A 19,771-nucleotide genomic window follows, 5' to 3' on the forward strand; every position below is an offset into this window, starting at 1 on the left:
AGCCAGAGTGACTGGGAGTGGAGGCAGAGTGAGACTGGGAGTGGAGCCAGAGTGACTCTGGGAGTGGAGTCAGAGTGAGTCTGGGAGTGGAGTCAGAGTGAGTCTGGGAATGGAGGCAGAGTGAGACTGGGAGTGGAGGCAGAGTGAGAGTGGGAGTGGAGGCAGAGTGACTGGGAGTAGGCAGAGTGACTGTGAGAGTGGAGGCAGAGTGAGACAGGGAGTGGAGGCAGTGACTCTGGGAGTGGAGGCAGAGTGAGTCTGGGAGTGAAGCCAGAGTGAGTCTGGGAGTGAAGCCAGAGTGAGTCTGGGAGTGGAGGCAGAGTGAGATGGGGACAGCAATATTCCCTTTAAGCTGTGTGGTCGCGCGGGTCTCTGAAGGTGCCGCGCAGCCAGCTTTTAAATCGACAAATGCACATGCAGGGTCTTTTGAATAGGCTGCGCAGCCCGTTAAAGGAGCCATAGTCCCCCCAGAATATTACAGGGAAGATTGGTGTACACTGCTAGCAATTCTGTCAATGGAGCAGGCTCTTACTTTGAACTCGATTAGTCATTGTCTTACATCTGTTACATCGATGCAGACCTGTCCCTATTGTCGTTGGCAGATTTATTAAACAAGTACTCTATGTTCGTTTGCACTGTAGACAAAGAGGATAACATGTCAGTGATAGGAGGAAAGCAAAAGTAAATCAAGGAGAGGAATTTATTAACTTAAATATCAGAAACAAAATGGCAATGGAGAAAATAGTGGGACTTAAAATGAGAGAAATCTCTGGGAGTTGATGGTCCCCCCCCCCCCAGGGTATTAAACAGGGGACCTGATGGTTTCCCCCTCCCCCCCCCCCCCCCAGGGTATTAAACACGTAGGCAAGGAAATTGAAGTCACTTTAGTCATGATCTTTCAAAGCTCTCTTAATTCAGGAATTGTGCAAATAGATGAGAAATTTGCTAATGTCACTCCATTATTTATGAAGGGAGGGAGAAAGAAACAAGGTAACTACAGGCCTGTCAGTTTAACATTAGTTGTAGGGAAACGACTAGAATATGTCACTTGGGACAGAGTGACTGAGCACTTGAACACGTGGATTGGGTCTGTGGTGGATCCATTGGTCAGGATCACGGCTTGCATGTCATCGTGGAGCAGGCGGAGAATGGTGGGGGCTGCCAAAATGGAGGCGGACACTCCATAGTCCCTCACGGTTGACATTGTCAAAGGCCTTTGTGAGGTCAAAGAAGGCCATGTACAAGGGTCGGTGCTGTTTCCTGCATTTCTCTTATAGTTGTCGCATGGTGAAGATCATGTCCATTGTACCCCTTAGTGGACGGAATCCGCATTGCGACTCTGGGAGGAGCTTTTCAGCCACAGGGAGAAGTACCACCAGCGCTGCCTCCGCAAGATCCTGCAAATCCACTTGGAGGATAGATGCACCAGTGTCAGTGTTCTCGCTCAGGCCAACATCCCAGCATCGAAGCACTGACCATACTCGACCAGCTCCATTGGTCGGGTCACATTGTTCGCATGCCCGACACAAGACTCCCTAAGCAAGCGCTGTACTCGGAACTCCTACACGGCAAGCGAGCCCCAGGTGGGCAGAGGAAATGTTTCAAGAACACCCTCAAAGCCTCCTTGATAAGGTGCACCATCCCCACCGGCACCTGGGAATCCCTGGCCCAAAACCGCCCAAAGTGGAGGAAGAGCATCCGGGAGGGCACTGAGCACCTCGAGTCTCGCCGCCGATAGCATGCAGAAATCAAGCGCAGACAGCGGAAGGAGCGTGCGGCAAACCAGACTTCCCACCCACCCTTTCCTTCAACCACTGTCTGCCCCACCTGTTACAGAGACTGTAATTCCCTCATTGGACTGTGCAGTCACCTGAGAACTCACTGTTAGAATGGAAGCAAGTCTTCCTCGATCTCAAAGGACTGCCTATGATGATGACTTGAACAAATATGAGCTGATCAGAGAGAACCAGCATGGCTTTGTTCAGGATAAGTCATATCTGATGAATCTAGTTGAATTTTTTGAGGAGATCACTAATATAGTAGATAAGGGAGTGTCTCTGTTGTTTATATGGACTTCCAGAGGATCCCACACAAGAGATTATTAGCAAAACTGACAGTGCGCGGAATTGGCGGTCACTTTGTGACATGGGTTGGAAATTGGTTGGGAGGTAGGAGACATAGCTTGGGGATAAAGGGAATGATTGGTGGGGTGTTCCTCAGGGATCTGTTCTGGGACCTCAACTTTTCACCATATTAATCAATGACTTGGATGAAGGAATAGAGAATTGTATATCCAAGTTTGCAGGTGACACTAAGTTAGGAGGCATGGTAAGTTGTGTAGAAGGGAGCAGGAAGTTACAAAGTGACATAGATAGATTCAGTGGGTGGGCAAAATATGGCAGATGGAGTTCAATGTGGGAAAGTGTGAGGTTTTCCTGATACTTTGGCTCTAAGAAAGACAACTCGTAGTATTTCTTAACGGGGCAATAGGAACTGTGGAGGAGCAAAGTGATTTGAGAGAACAAACGCAGAAATTATTAAAAACTAATGCACAGGTACTAAAAGGCAAATGGATAGTTGGCCTTTATCTCAAGGGAACTGAATGAGTGGATGAGTGCAGCTCCAACAACATTCAAGAAGCTCAACACCATCCAGGACAAAGCAGTCCCGCTTGATTGGCACCCCTTCCACCACCTTAAACATTCACTCCCTCCACCACCGGTGGCTACAGTGTGTACCATCTACAGGATGCATTGCAGCAACTCGCCATGGCTTCTTCGACAGCACTTCCCAAACCCGCGGCCTCTACCACCTAGAAGCACAAGGGCAGCAGGTGCATGGGAACACCGTCACCTCCAAGTTCCCCTCTAAGTTACACACCATCCTGACTTGGAAATATATCGGCGTTCCTTCATCATCGCTGGGTCAAAATCCTGGAACTCCCTCCCTAACAGCACTGTGGGAGTACCTTCACCACACGGATTGCAGCGGTTCAGGAAGGCGGCTCACCACCACCTTCTCAAGGGCAATTAGGGATGGGCAATAAATGCTGGCCATAGCAGTGACACCCAAAAAAAAATACAAAGGACTGGAAGTGATATTTTAATTGTATAGAGGCTTGGTCAGACCCCATCTGGAGCACTGTGCTCAGTTCTGGGCACCACACATCAGGAAGGATATATTGGCCTTGGAGAGGGTGTAGCGCTGATTCACTAGAATTACACCAGGGTAAGCTGACTTCAAGGTGATGTAGGAGTGAGGGACATGCTGGGCCACGAGGTTACAGATTGTGGTGGAATACAATTCTGTTGCTGCTGGTGGCCCACAGCGTCTTATGGATGCCCAGTTTTGAGCTGCTTGATCTGTTCTGATTCTATCCCATTCAGCACGGTGGTAGAGCCACACAACACGATGGAGCCCTGACCCGAGTTCTGCTGGTCAGAGGTTGGGATCTTCCTCTAATAATGCAAAAACCAAGAATCCTCATGGATTCTCAGCCCTTTGCTGACTCCTGATCATTGACCCTCTCCCAGTTTCACCAGTAACCTCTCTCTGTACCTCCCTACACTTCAGGAAGATCCCTCATTCAACCTACAGACTGCACATTAGCTGTTCTCTCGCTCGATGCGCATGGTCCACAGGCGTTGGGTGTCCTCACCCAAGCGACCATTTCTCACCTGTGAGTCAGACAGAGTGTCGAAAGTCTATTAGGCCAATATGGCAGATATTACTGCCATGTCCTGCCCATGCTCAGTAGCCAGCAGCAGTCGCTGTATCGTGATCAGGAGTCCTGGCTGTTTTCTTTCCTCCTGGAGCAGAGGTACTGAGGTCAGTTGTAGTGCTGCCATCTGCCATCATGGCAAACGCAACACAGCCTGAGCACTGGACCAGGGACCAACAGTTGGCACTGAAATACAAGGGTGCTCTGCACGATTCAAGGTCACTGGGATCTTTGTGCTGTGCCAGAGGCACCTGCTGCTCAAATCTCTCCATGGCCTCGCCCCTCCCTATCTCTGTAACCCCCTCCAGCCCTACAACCCTCCGAGATCTCTGCACTCTTCCAATTCTGGCCTCTTGCGCACCCCAGATTATTATCGCTCAACTATCAGCGGCCATGCTTTCAGCTGCTTGGGCCCCAAGCTATGGAATTCCCTCCCTAAATCTCTCTGTCTCTCTACCTATTTAAAATGCTTCTTAAAACCTATCTCTTGGACCAAGCTTTTGGTCACCTGTCCTAATATCGCCTTGGTGTCAATTTCCGATCCCGTGAAGCGCCTTTGGACATTTTACTACGTTAAATACAAGTTGTTGTTGTTGCGGGGGCTACACCCACTGATACCAGCCAGGACTGTCCATGTGTCAAAAAACACAGCTATTGGCTGTTTGAACAAAATATTTATTTATAACAACAACAACTTGCATTTCTATAGCATCTTTAATGTAGTAAAACATCCCAAGGCGCTTCACAGGTGCGATTATCAAACTTAATTTGACATTGAGCAGGAGCAATGGTGGTGCAATGAAAATCGGGGATACTGAAGAGGCCAGAATTGGTGGAGCGCAGAGATCTCGGAGGGTTGTAGGGCTGGAGGATAGGGAGAAGCGAGGCCATGGAGGGATTTGAAAACAAGGATGAGAATTTTTAAATCGAGGTATTGCCGGACCAGGAGCCAATGTAGTTCAGCGAGCACATAAGAACATAATAGGAGCAGAAGTAGGCCATACGGTCCCTCGAGTCTGCTCCGCCATTTAATACGATCATGGCTGATCCGATCATGGACTCAGGTCCACTTCCCTGCCCGCTCTCCATAACCCCTTATTCCCTTATTGTTTAAGAAACTGTCTATTTCTGTCTGAAATTTATTCAATGTCCCAGCTTCCACAGCTCTCTGAGGCAGCGAATTCCACAGATCCACAACCCTCTGAGAGAAGAAATTTCTCCTCATCTCAGTTTTAAATGGGCGGTCTCCTTATTTTAAGATCACGTCCTCTAGTTCTAGTCTCCCCTATCAGTGGAAACATCCTCTCATCATCCACCCCATCAAGTCCCCTCATAATCTTATACATTTCGATAAGATCACCTCTCATTCTTCTGAATTCCAATGAGTAGAGGCCCAACCTACTCAACCTTTCCTCAAAGTCAATCCCCTAATCTCCGGAATCAACCTTGGGAACCTTCAATGAACTGCCTCCAAAGCAAGTATATCCCTCCATAAATACGGAGATCAAAACTGTGAATATCTACCCTTTACCCGCTACTCTCTGCTTTCTGTCTTGAAGCCAGCTAGCTATCTGTTATGTATTCAACTATCATTGTAACCCATGTATAAGCTGACCTAAGTTGTACACCTTGAGAACATTGACCACAAGGGTGTGAACTTGTGGGAGACACTCCTAACCTGGACTTTCAGGTATAAAAGGGGAAGCTCCACCCACTTTCATCACTTGGTAATAAAGGTTACTGGTCACAGAGTGACCTTCTCTCAAGTATGGGCCTCGGGTGCATTTATACTGTATAGTAAGGACATATTATTGGCGACGAGAAACTAGGATTTAAACCACGTGAGCATGGCCACTAGCAGCACAGAAGGGAGGTACTGTGTTGATGATGATTGGGACGACTTTATTGAGAGACTACAGCAAAGTTTTGTCACTAAGGAATGGTTGGGACAGGATTCGGCCGACAAACGCAGGGCTCATCTCCTGACGGTTTGTGGATCCAGAACGTACTCACTGATGAAGGACCTTCTAGCGCCAGAGAAGCTGGCGGACAAGACGTTCAAAGAGCTCAGTAAGTTGATCGGAGAACACCTTAAACTGGCGAGCAGCTTGCACATGGCAAGACACCGGTTTTACATTCATCGGCGGCGAGAAGGGCAAAGCGTTCCTGATTTCGTGGCAGATCTCTGGCAACTGGCGAGCCTATGTAAGTTCCCAGATGCATGCAGAGCGGAGATGCTGCGAGACTTTTTTATTGAGGGCATCGGGCACGCTGGGGTTTTCAGGAAACTGATTGAGACCAAAGACTTGACCTTGGAAGCGGTGGCTCTGATAGCCCAGACATTTATCTCAGGAGAGGAAGAGACCAGAATGATGTATGACAAAAATCTTGGCTCAAATACGGCAAACGACCAGTGAGTCAACATTGTTAACGTGGCACACAGTTCTGTAGGCAGACAAGGGCAATCGGACATGCCCCAGCATGTAGTTGAACCCAAAGGGGGAATTCAACAGAAACAATGGCTGGCTGAAGGCCAATTCATGCCATCGCAATGGACAATGCGGCCAGTAATGGGGCCATCAACACTTGTTAATGGTGCACTTAAGGACAGTTATAGAGACAGTCAGAGACGATCGACTGGTAATGGACCTTTTGTTTACAACAACGGGGCCTCCAGCTCATGTGGAGGTGTGGAGGCAAACACCTAGCCAGAGCTTGCAGGTATCAGCAATATACCTGCAGAAACTGCAACGTCAGCGGTCACTTGGCGCGTATGTGCAGGAAACCTGCAGCCAGGTTGATGTACGAGGAGGACGGGCCCGATGTAAACCCTACGAGGCCAAATGAATACTGCGGGGAATCGTTGGAAGCTGAAGTTCAGCGAGTTCATGTGGAGCACATATGCAGTTCATATACCAGGCCACCACCGATAATGATGAAAGTACTCCTCAATGGCATCCCAGTATTAATGGAGCTAGACACGGGGGCCAGCCAGTCCCTGATGAGTATCAAACAGTTCGAAATGTTGTGGGTGTCCAAGCCAGGAGGCCAAAATTATTGCCGATTGACGCACAGCTACGGACATATACAAAGGAGATCACTCCGATGCTAGGCAGCGCCATGGTAGTCATGACCCACAAAGATTCGGAGAACAGGTTGCCACTCTGGATTGTCCCGGAGGACGGTCCCGCACTGCTGGGGAGGAGTTGGCTTGCTGTCATGAACTGGAAATGGGGCGATGTCAATGCAATTTCTTCCGTGGAGCGAGTATCACGCTCACAGGTCCTGGACAAATTTGATTCATTATTTCAACCCGGCATCGGCACTTTCATGAGGACCAAGGTAGTGATTCACATAAACCCGGACGCCAGGCCAGTACACCACAAGGCCAGAGCGGTGCCGTACGTGATGCGGGAAAAGATAGAATGCGAGTTGGACCTTCTGCTGAGGGAAGGTATCATCTCGCCAGTTGAATTCAATGACTGGGCGAGCCCGATCGTGCCAGTGCTCAAGGCGGATGGGTCGGTCAGGATAGGTGGCGATTACAAGGCCACCATCAATCGGGTGTCACTCCAAGACCAGTACCCGCTACTGAGAGCGGAGGACTTCTTTGTGACGCTATCCGGTGGCAAACTTTTTTCAAAATTGGACCTGACCTCAGCTTACATGACCCAGGAGCTGGCAAGTGAGTCGAAGAAGCTGACCACCATCACGACACACAAGGGGTTGTTTGAGTATAACAAATGTCCATTCGGGATTCGTTCGGCCGCCGCGATCTTTCAGCGAAATATGGAAAGCCTCCTCGTTGATTCCAAGGACGGTGGTTTTTCAAGACGACATCCTCATCACGGGTCGCGATACCGAAGAACACCTCCACAACCTGGTGGAGGTGCTACGCAGACTGGACTGGGTAGGGCTGCGACTGAAAAAGGCGAAGTGTATCTTCTTAGCTCCAGAGGTAGAATTCCTGGGGAGGAGGGTAGCAGCTGACGGGATCAGACCCACTGCGTCCAAAACAGAAGCGATCCAGAGAGCACCTAGACCCCGTAATACGACGCAGCTGCGTTTGTTTCTGGGGCTCCTGAACTATTTTGGTAACTTTCTTCCCAAATTGAGCACGCTGCTAGAGCTCCTACGCAAAGGTCACGATTGGGTCTGGGGGGACAGCCAGGAAAGGGCTTTTGATAGAGCACGCAACTTGTTATGTTCCAACAAACTGTTAGCGTTATATGACCCGTGTAAGAAACTTGTTCTAATGTGCAATGCGTTGTCCTATGGGGTCGGATGTGTATTGCAGCATGTGAATGCCAATGGTCAGTTACAGCCGGTTGCTTATTCCTCCAGAAGTCTGTCCCAGGCAGAAAGGGGCCACGGGATGGTAGAAAAGGAAGCGCTAGCATGCGTATATGCAATAAAAAAAATGTACCAGTACCTGTTGGCAGGAAATTTGAGCTGGAGACAAATCACAAACCCCTAACGTCCCTTTTGGCCGACAACAAGGCCATAAATGCGACTGCATCGGCCCGCATACAGAGGTGGGCACTTACGTAAGCCGCCTATGACTACACAATTCGGCACAGACCGGGCACTGAAAACTGCGCCGATGCACTCAGCAGGCTCCTACTAGCCACCACTAAGGGGGCAACTGAGTATGATACTGAGATAGTCATGGCTGTTGAAGCTTTCGAAAGCGAAGGCTCACCTGTGACAGCCCGTCAGATTAAAGTCTGGACAAATAAAGACCCGGTACTGTCTTTAGTTAAGAAATGTGTCCTGAATGGGGACTGGGCAGCCACGTACAGGGCATACCCTGAGGAATTTAAACCCTTTTCATAGGCGCAAGGATGAACTCTCGATTCAGGCCAATTGCCTACTGTGGGGAAACCGAGTAGTCATGCCCCAGATGGGCAGAGATGTGTTTATCAGAGAACTTCACAATGAGCACCTGGGTATTGTCATGGTGAAGGCAATTGCCAGGTCACACGTTTGGTTGCCAGAGATAGATGCAGACCTGGAACTTTGTGTTCGCAGGTGCAACACGTGTGCTCAGCTGGGCAACGCACCCAGCGAAGCCCCCCTTAGCCCTTGGTCCTGGCCCGCCAAGCCATGGTCACGCATCCATGTGGACTACGCAGGTCCTTTCATGGAAAAAATGTTTTTAGTTGTAGTAGACGCCTGCTCCAAATGGATTGAGTGTGCCATTTTAAATTCAAGCACATCCTCTGCCACGATAGAAACTCTACTGGCAATGTTCGCCGCCCATGGTCTGCCGGATGTCTTGGTCAACGACAATGGCCCGTGCTTCACAAGCAGTGAATTCCAGGACTTCATGGCAGGCAATGGAATTAACCATGTCAGAACGGAGCCGTTCAAGCCGGCCTCAAACGGCCAGGCGGAACGAGCAATGCAGATAATCAAACGGGATGCTCAGAATCCAAGGGGGTTCCCTGCAATGCCGCTTATCATGCCTCCTGTTGGCCAATAGATCCCGACCAAACTCGCTCACAGGGGTTCCACCCGCAGAGCTGCTAATGAAAAGGACGCTCAAAACCAGGTTATCCCTTATACACCCTGCTATGAAAGAAATTGTTGAGAGCAGGCGTCAGTCACAATGTGACTACCATGACAGGAATGTGAGGGCGCGATGTATTGATGTCAATGACCCTGTTTTTGTCCTTAATTGCGCTGTAGTACCCAAATGGCTTGCAGGCACTGTGATTGCCAAAGAGGGGAATAGGGTTTTGGTAGTTAAACTTACCAATGGACAAATCTGCCGCAAATACGTGGATCAAACTAAAAGGAGGTTCAGCAACCCCATAGAAGAAGCAGAGGAAGAACACGATGTAGAGTTTACTTCACCACAGGTGACCGAACACCGGAACCAAGTGGAGGAGAGCCCAGTCACTGTGGGCAGTCCAGACACCTTGAGGCACCGCAAACAGCAGACACTCAGGCTAGCGCCCAACAACCAGAGCCCCAACTCAGGCGCTCTACAAGGGAGCGTAAACCACCAGAGAGACTTAACCTGTGATCCCAATAAGACTTTGGGGGGGGGGAGGTGATGTCATGTATTCAACTATCATTGTAACCCATGTATAAGCTGACCTAAGTTGTACACTTTGAGAACATTGACCACAAGGGGTGAACTTGTGTGAGACACTCCTAACCTGGACTTTCCGGTATAAAAGGGGAAGCTCCACCCACCTTTATCACTTGAGGTCTTGGTAATAAGGTAACTGGTCACAGAGAGACCTTCTCTCAAATTGACCTTCTCTCAAATATGGGCCTAGGGTGCATTTATACGGTATAGTAAGGACATATTACTATCCATTCTGCTACTTGTCCCCTGACTCCGCATTCTCTGACCTAGTTTAAGCATGTGCCTTGCACTAAACATCCATAAGACAAAGGTCCTCCACCAGCCTGACCCCGCCACACAGCACAACCCCCAGTCATCAAGATCCACGGCGTGGCCCTGGAAAACGTGGACCACTTTCCATACCTCGGGAACCTATTATCAGGAAGGACAAACATTGACGATGAGGTTCAACACCACCTCCAGTGCGCCAGTGCAGCCTTCGGCCGCCTGAGGAAGAGAGTGTTCGAAGATCAGGCCCTCAAATCTGCCACCAAGCTCATGGTCTACAGGGCTGTAGTGATAGCCGCCCTCCTCTATGGCTCAGAGACATGGACCATATACAGTAGACACCTCAAATCGCTGGAGAAATACCACCAACAATGTCTCCACAAGATCCTGCAAATTCCCTGGGGGGACAGACGCACCAACGTCAGTGTCAACGACCAGGCCAACATCTCCAGCATCGAAGCACTGACTCTGGCTACACTCGACCAGCTCCGCTGGGCAGGCCACATTGTTTGCATGATGACACAAGACACCCAAAGCAAGCGCTCTACTTGGAACTCCTGCACGGCAAGCGAGCCCAAAGTGGGCAGAGGAATTGTTTCAAGCACACCTTTAAAGCCTCCTTGATAAAATCCCCACCGACATCCCCACCGACACCTGGGAGTCCCTGGCCAAAGACCGCCATTAAGTGGAGGAAGTGCATCCAGGAGGGCGCTGAGCACCTCGAGTCTCTTCGCCAAGAGCATGCAGAAACCAAGCACAGGCAGCGGAAGGAGCGTGAGGAAAGCCAGTCCCACCCATCCTTTCCTTCAATGACTGTCTGTCCCACCTGTGACAGAGACTGTAATTCCCATATTGGACTATTCAGTCACCTAAGAACTAATTTTTAGACTGGAAGCAAGTATTCCTCGATTTCGAGGGACTGCCTATGATGATGATCATCATCAGTCTATTACGGGGTACCTTATCGAAGGCCTTTTGAAAATCTAGATAAATTACATCTACTGTCTACTCTCTCTGTTACCTCTTCAAAAGTTTCAATGATATTGGTCAAGCAAGATTTTCCTGTTTGAAATCCATGCTGACTATTCATTATTATATTTTTGGTTTCTAGATGTTTTTCTGTTTTCTCCTTTAGTAGGGATTCCATTATTTTCCTACCACCGATGTTAAGCTGACTGGTCTATAATTCCCTGGACATGTTCTATCCCCTTTCTTAGATATAGGTATTTTGTTAGCTATCCACCAGTCCTCTGGCACTACACCTTTTTCTAATGAATTATTAAATATGTGTAGTAAGGCTTCTGCCATCTCTTCCCTAGATTCTTTTAAAATGCGTGGATGCAATCCATCCGGACCAGGGGTTTTATCCTCTTTGAGTTTGATTAGTTTATTTAATATATCCCCTCTTTTTATTTTAAGTTCACTTATCTCATCATCCAATGTCATAGCTACCTGTTCTATATCCCTGGTAAATACTGAAGCAAGATAATTATTTAATATTTCTGCTATCTCTCTATCGTTGCCTGTGGTATTATCCTGTCTATCTCTTAATAGCCCTATTCCCATCCCAACCGTCCTTTTTTGTTGATGTGCCTGTAAAATATTTTACTATTTTGTTTTAAGTTCCTTGATCATTTAATTCCATAGTTTGTATTTGCCTTCCTAATTGTTTTTTTGACATCTCTCCTAATCTCTTCGTATTCTCCCTTATCATGCACTCCCCTGCTGTCTATGTATTTAATGTATGCCTCTTTCCTTACCCTCAATTGTTCCCTTATGGCTTTATTCATCCATGGAATCTCATTAGTGTTTAGTTTGTTCTTTCCTTTTGTGGAATATATTGTTCCTGCACTCAAACACCGTTTTTTGCCAATTTTATTTTCTATTCTCAGCCCTTCAAAATTAGCTTTTCTCCAATCTATTACCCTGGTTTTCGTCATACTTATGTCCTTCTCATTTATCATCGTAAAGCGTATTATATTATGGTTACTATTGCCTAGATGTTCCCATACCTGTACTTCTCTTATCTAAGACAAGAAAGTTCAAGGATGTAAAGAGCACAGGGACTCATTGCTGCGGAGCAGAACCAAAACACATCGCGCAGCAAAACCCTTCGTGGAGCGAGTGATGGACACCAAATATGAGGTCAGAGAGAGGGAGTTTGGGATGGTTAACTTCAAACAGTTGTCAACCTTTGACCTAAGGCTGTGGCATTGGGACCAAGGTCTGTCGTACAAGAAGGTTCTGGAGCCTGGGGCATGTCACTGCCTGGGGTTGATGAAACAAGTGATTAGCCATCATGGAGTGCAGCATTGGTGCTCGGTGTAAGTAGTCACTGCTGAGTGAGAAGCCGAGCCACCCCAGGGAGTGACTTCCTCTGTGTCCCTGTTTGCAGCACATGTACGGTTTCACCACAAAGAGGGAACAGAGGAAACCTTTTCTGCAACAAAAGCAGGGAGTGGTTGTGAACCAGAATGCGCTGCCTGAAAGGGCGGTGGAAGCAGATTCAATAGTAACTTTAAAAAGGGAATTGGATATATACTGGAGAAGGAAAATTTGGCAGGCTATGGGAAGAGAACAAGGAGGAGTGGGACTAATTGGACAGCTCTACCCAAGAGCCAGCACAGGCACGATGGGTCGAATAGCCTCCTTCTGTGCTGTATGGTTCTATGAAAATACTGCGGATCTGAAATAAAATGCTGGAAACACTCGGGAGGTCAGGCAGCATCTGTGGCAAGAGAAACAGAGTTAACGTTTCCAGCCAATAACCCTTCAGTGTTACACACTAAGCCATGGCTGACCCCTCCAAATTTACTCCAAGTGCCTGTCCCTTCAGTGTTCCTCCTCATCCCAGATCCTACTAATTTCAGACAATTCAAAACGGAGTTCAATCCCTAAAACCAGCTCCGATTTCTGCTGGATCCATCCCAGGATTTAGCTCCCATCCCATGCTCTTTTATTTTTTGAACTCAAGGAATTCCCAACCCCTCCCTGGCAGAGCTCGGCACCCCTTCCTCACCGAGCCTAAGAGCATGAAGTCTTAGCCACTCACTGGAACTGTGTGTGAAGATGATTAAAGGCGGAGTGTGGAACTGGACTCCTTGCCACATATTAAACAACAAGCCAGCTTCACGTGGAAATCTCCGCCTCTAAAAACCTCTGAGCATGATGGTTTCTACTTACAGAAACAGCCTGGGAACTTTCCGGGGCTTTTAACAACAGAGCAGCGACTGTCAGGAGTATAATTTTCCTGCTCTCTTTATCTAACAGCTGCGCCTCTTCACTACTTCAAACCTTGGTGCGGTGATCTAATGAGAAACGCAGCAGTCTGTGTTTAATATTCACCCACAATTTGTGGAACAAGACGCCAACATAATTCACTGTTTTCACAAAGGTTATTCCAAGCCAGTGTTCTGCAAAAAAACAATCGCGGGAGATTGTATCACATGATTGGATAATAAACTGTATCAAAGGCTATAAAGAGGCACGGCCCTCAAAGTATAGAGAACATAACACAGCATGTGTAGGCTGCTGAACAAACCAGTTACAAGTGCTAAATTAGCAGATCTCTTTGTGTCTCGAGACTGCTGTTTATGGGTAATTAGCCACACGGGAGTGTCTGCCTGCCAACAACAAAATCCAAGCTGAAAACACCAGGCCGAGACACCGGATCCTGCGGCGCCCATTTCCTAAACTGACTCCCAGGAGCCCAATATGGCAGGGTGGTGCCTGCACGCTGCCCGCCACTGTCATTGTCCAAGGGTGCCAGCCTGAAACAGGCTCATTGCCGAGCCAAATCAGGGGGGCTCACGGTAGGGGGAGTGAGAGGAGAACGGTGTGGAGTATAAATGTCAGCACAGACTAGTTGGGCCAAATGGCCTGTTTCTCTGCTGTACATTCTATATAATGCCAGCTTTAGGCCTCTGGCACATTTGGTCGCGACTGAAAGAATTTATATAGAACCTTTCATGGGTGCCAGACATCCCAAAGCACTTTACAGCCAATGAAGTACTTTTGCAATGTAGTCACTGTTGTAATGTGGGAAACGCAGCAGCCAATTTGCGCATAGCAAGATCCCACAAACATCAATGTGATAATGACCCAGATAATCTGTTTTATTTGTTATGCTGATTGGCCAGGATAGCAGGGAGAATTCACTTGCTCTTCTTCGAAATAGTGCCATGGGTTCTTTTATGCCACCTGAGAGAGTAGACAGGGTCTCGGTTTAACTCCTCATCTGAAAGACGGCACCTCCGACAGTGCAGCACTCCCTCAGAACTGCCCCTCCGACAGTGCAGTGATGCCTCAGTACTGCCCCTCCCACAGTACGGCACTCTCTCAGTACTGCCCCTCCGACAGTGCAGCGCTCCCTCAGTACTGCCCCTCCGACAGTGCGGCGCTCCCTCAGTACTGCCCCTCCGACAGTACGGCACTCCCTCAGTACTGCCCCTCCGACAGTACGGCACTCCCTCAGTACTGCCCCTCCGACAGTACGGCACTCCCTCAGTACTGCCCCTCCGACAGTGCAGCACTCCCTCAGTACTGCCCCTCTGACAGTGCAGCGCTCCCTCAGTACTGCCCCTCTGACAGTGCAGCGCTCCCTCAGTACTGCCCCTCTGACAGTGCAGCGCTCCCTCAGTACTGCCCCTCTGACAGTGCAGCGCTCCCTCAGTACTGCACTGAAATGTCAGCCTAGATTTGTTGGAGTGCGTGACGCGCAGCGCAGGCTGCGATCAGACTTTCTGGGCACGCACCGGCCAAACCAGCAGGAGGTGCCGCTGAGGGACGGTGTCGCTCACTCTGGTTGGCCGTATTACTGTGTGACCTCATGCCTCCCGATGCCCCACCAGGTCAAACAGCTTCTTTTTATTTTCTCCAATATTTTGATAACTAACGAACAAAAATGAAAATAACCTTTACAATATTGTTAAGGCCTACCCTGATTTATCTCCTGTGTTTTTGCTCCCGGCACTGTCTTGAAATAATTGCTGGAGACTCCAAGGCAATCCGGGAGGGGTAGCGCCCAAAATCTGGAACTCCCAACCTCATTGATCTTATTGAAACATATAAGATTCTGAGTGGGCTTGACAGGGTAGATGCAGAAGGATGTCGGAGGGGCAGTAATGAGGGAGCACTGCACTGTCGGAGGGCCAGTACTGAGGGAGCGCTATACTGTCGGAGGGGCAGTACTGAGGGAGCGCTGCACTGTCAGAGGGGCAGTACTGATGGAGCGCCGCACTGTCTGAGGGCCAGTACTGAGGGAGCGCTATACTGTCGGAGGGGCAGTACTGAGGGAGCGCTGCACTGTCGGAGGGGCAGTACTGATGGAGCGCCGCACTGTCGGAGGGACATTACTGAGGGAGCGCTATACTGTCGGAGGGGCAGTACTGAGGGAGCGCTGCACTGTCAGAGGGGCAGTACTGATGGAGCGCCGCACTGTCGGAGGGACAGTACTGAGGGAGCGCTGCACTGTCAGAGGGGAATCTAGAACTAGGGGGGCATAGTTTCAGAATAAGGGGTCGCCCTTTTAAAATGGAAATGAGGAAGAATTTATTTTCTCAGAGGGTTATAAATCTATGGAATTCTCTACCCCAGAGAGCTGTGGAGGCTGGGTCATTGAATATATTTAAGGTGGAGTTGGACAGATTTTTGAGCGATAAGGGAGTAAAGGGTTATGGGGAGCGGGCAGGGAAGTGGAGCTGAGTCCATGATCAGATCAGCCATGATCTTATTGAATGGCGGAGCAGGCTCGAGGGGCCAATGGCCGACTCCAGATCCTATTTCTTATGTTCTAACGGCACATTGTCCTTCCCTCAGGCCTTTCATTGCCTGGAATTGTCTCATTTGTTCTGTTCTGTACAACAGGAACTCAATTCCCCATCCCCGCCTGATCCAGCACCGAATGGGACATAAAATCAGCAGAGTCAGGTGGAAGTGGATCCTCCCCTCCCCTAACAGTCTGGCTGGTGAACCCTCGCGATCCCAGGCACCCTGCCATTCCCCTCGGTCAGTCACCCACTTTAAATAATAACCAGAAACTTTGCAATTATTTAAAAATAATCATTTTATTTGGGGTTCAATGCAGCTGCAATGTTGCATTACACCTGTCTTTCCGCAGTGTTGTGACAAATTACAACAAATAGCTTCATCTGCAAATATTCTGGATACAATTTTATACAGCAATGTTTGTGATTGCAGTAAATGCTACAGCCCCATCTATAACCCCGAGCTCAGTTTGAGAGGATGTTTGTTGTGTAGGATCGACCCGTGAAGTCTCACTGAAGGCTAAGGGGCAGAGAGGCAGTGCTGGGCAATAGTAAACTTCAGCTCATCTGAAACTCGGCTGTCCCGTGTCCTAACTTCCACCAAGTCCTGCTCACCCATCACCCCCTGTGCTCGCTGACCTTCATTGGCTCCCATAATGCCATAATTAAAAAATTCTCATCCTTGTGTTCAGATCCCTCCATGGCCCTCACCCCTCCCTATTTCTCTAACCTCTTCCAGCCCCACAACCCCCTCCCCACCACTACCCTCCACCCCCCACCCCCGAGATCTCTGCGCTCCTCCAAATCTGGCCTCTTCCACATCCCCCAATTTCCATCACTCCACCATTGGCGGCCGTGCCTTCAGCTGCCTGGGCCCTAAGCTCTGGAATTCTCTCCCTAAATCTCTCTGCCTCTCTCTCTTCCTTTAAGAAGCTTCTTAAAACCTCCCTCTTTGACCAAGCTTTTGATCACCTGTCCTAATATCTCCTTACGTGGCTCAGTGTCAATATTGTTTGATAATGCTCTTGTGAAGCACCTTGGGATATTTTACGATTTAAAAGGCGCTATATAAATAAACATTGTTGCTGCTGATGGACAGGCAGTACAAACAATTCAACATGTCTTTAGGCCGCTCCAGCAATACCTGACTGCCGATTTCGGTGTTAATTAGTGAGGAGTTATATCGCTTATTCTGAGTTCTGCAATTAGGTGGATTGAAAAGGTAATAAATTTGGGTTTTCCCAGCGACGGAAAAATACATGGATACCATCGGACCTCACTCCTTCCTCACTGTGTGATGCAGTGTGGGCTGCCTGACAGGCCCCAAGCATCTCTACAAACAGAGAAAAGGAAGCTCAGTGAGAAAGTGCAGTGTGGAACCGAGCCACACAGACCAGGCCGGTCCAAGGCACCATCCCCGCCCCCTGCCCAATAAGCTGATCTCTGATAGCTGCGACAGTTGTCCTCAGTACCATTGCTGGGTTCCCACTCCCCATGTCTGTCCAGTGAAACTGGTTGTGTGAGTGTGTGTGTGTGTGTGTGTGTGTGTAAGTGTGCATGTGAGAGAGAGTGTGTGTGTGAGCGTACGTGTGTGAGCGTACGTGTGAGCATGCGTGTGTGAGTGTGCGTGTGTGTGAGCGTGTGTATGTGTGAGCGTGTGTGAGCGTGAGTGTGTGAGCGTGTGTGTGAGTGAGCGTGCGTGTGAACGTGTGTGAGCGTGCGAGTGCGTGTGTGAGTGTGCGTGTGTGTGAGCGTGTGTGTGAGCGTGAGCGTGCATGTGTGCGTGTGTGGGGAGCAGGATGGGACATAGCCACTGCGACGCCCTCCACAGTCGAATATCTTCCCGCTGCTCAAGAAGCCAAGCTCACACACGATAAATGGCCAGAAGGAGTGTTGGCACCTGCGGGACTTCACCCCAGCGAGAGAGCTGGAAAAAGTGCAAGGAATGACGATCCCATTGTGCACCCGCCAGGGTGGAGGAGGGGAAGGGGGCCTTTGCACACTGGTGGTCCGCTGATGCACATTTGTTGACAGTCCCACAGTCAGGGGGTCTCGGGACAAGAGAGCAGGTTGGGGGAGTGTGGGGGATGGACTGAACTGGAGAAAACAGCCCCAGAAATGGAAGAGGAACGGGCCTGTGGAAACACAAAGCCAGTTGACACTTTCAGGCAGAACCTGACGCTTTGAACAGAATGCTAGATTCCCGCTGCCCCGTAACCAACAACATCAAAGTGCAGCATAGAATATTGCAGCAGATAAACAGAATGTGCGACAGACACAACAAAAACTCAAACGCAGAGCCCACATATTCCTGTCTGGGAGGCAAATTATAAAGATTTAAGCTGCAAGCTTCTAAGGAACAAAGCGTAAACACTCGGGGATTGGGGCTGATGCCCTCTGCAGTGGAATAGCTGACTGATACGCACGTTCTCTGGGGTCAGGGTCAATGTTGAAGCTGCGTGGCCGGGGTTTGGAGGTCCCGGGCAGGCTGCTCACAGGTTTTGAAATGCAAAACAACGTTGAAATTCGAATGGGCCGCGCAGCCACTTAAAGGGGCCACCCATGCAGAAAAAAAATGAGAGAGAACACTGGTCAGTGGGTGGTGGTGTGGGGAGTCCAGCCAAGTCCCACTCAATAAATTCAAGAGCGGAGAGGAGGGAATAAAACTAAACACACCACAATCCCGAGTCATGGGAGGCTGCTAAATATAAAGTCAGGCACAGGAGCTGAAACAAAGAGAGAGAGAGAGAGAGAGAGAGAGAGAATTCACTGACTGACGCACTTTCTGTTATGAGCAGGAGCCGTAATACTGCGACCTCTCCCGGATGTGTTCCAGCAGATCTGTCACGTTCCTCTCCAATCCCTGCAGCATGTCCAACTTCCCCATCATTACTTTTTCATTTTTGTCAAATTTCTTTTGCAAAGCTATTAAAGGGAAAAGAGATATTGCAATTAGTAATTCAAAGATCTTGGCAGAAGAATGATATTGCCTTTCTACAGCGCCTTTCATGATCTCAGGACGTCCCAAAGCCCATCACAGTCAGTGAAGTACTTTTGAAGTGTAGTCACTGTTGTAATGAATCATAGAATCATAGAAATTTACAGCACAGAAGGAGGCCATTTCAGCCCATCGTGTCCACGCCAGCCAGCAAGAGGCTATCCAGCCTAATCCCACTTTCCAGCTCTTGGTCCGTAGCCCTGCAGGTTACGGCACTTCAAGTGCACATCCAAGTACTTTTTAAATGTGGTGAGGGTTTCTGCCTCTACAACCCTTTCAAGCAGTGAGTTCCAGACCCCGACAACCCTTTGCGTGAAGAAATTTCCCCACAAATCCCCTCTAAACCTTTTACCAATTACTTTAAATTTATGCCCCCTGGTTGTTGACCCCTCTGTTAAGGGAAATAGGCCCTGGCTATCCACTATACCTAGGCCCTTCATAATTTTTCACACCTCAATGAGGTCTCCTCCCCTTAGCCTCCTCTGTTCCAAGGAAAACAAACCCAGTCTATCCCATCTGTCCTCATAGCTAAGCTGGTCCACTCCCGGCAACATCCTCGTAAATCTACTTTAGAAACATAATATAGAAACATAGAAATTTACAGCGCAGAAGGATGCCATTTCGGCCCATCGTGTCCGCGCCAGCCGACAAAGAGCCACACGGCCCTCGGTCAGCAGCCGGAAGATTACATATAAACCTATGAACAGTGAACAATGGCGGAAAGGTAAAGAGCATCCGGCCCAACCAGTCGCCCCATACAACTGCGATACCCCTTACACTAAAACATACTACATTCCACCCCAACCAGAGCCATGTGATCTCCTGGGAGAGGCAAAAACCAGATTAAAAACCCAGGCCATTTGGAAAAAAAACATCTGGGTAAATTCCTCTCTGACCCATCCAGATCATCCTGGCCGTAT

The 19,771-nt window shown here is 49.0% G+C and overlaps 1 protein-coding gene across 3 annotated transcripts in view; it reads right to left on the bottom strand.

Annotated features, from left to right (window-relative positions):
* Positions 1-16,640: 16,640 nt before the first annotated feature.
* lamb2l (laminin, beta 2-like) overlaps positions 16,641-19,771 on the bottom strand; it is a 324,539-nt gene continuing 321,408 nt past the window's right edge. For all 3 annotated transcript variants that reach the window (XM_070895627.1, XM_070895626.1, XM_070895625.1), the window contains exon 35: positions 16,641-18,778. In XM_070895627.1, the coding sequence (XP_070751728.1) occupies positions 18,642-18,778 (137 nt within the window). In that variant the 3' untranslated portion in view covers positions 16,641-18,641. The remainder of the gene's footprint in view (positions 18,779-19,771) is intronic.

The sequence above is a fragment of the Pristiophorus japonicus genome, chromosome 12, assembly GCF_044704955.1.
Source record: "Pristiophorus japonicus isolate sPriJap1 chromosome 12, sPriJap1.hap1, whole genome shotgun sequence".
In the NCBI taxonomy this organism is placed as follows: Eukaryota; Metazoa; Chordata; class Chondrichthyes; family Pristiophoridae; genus Pristiophorus; species Pristiophorus japonicus.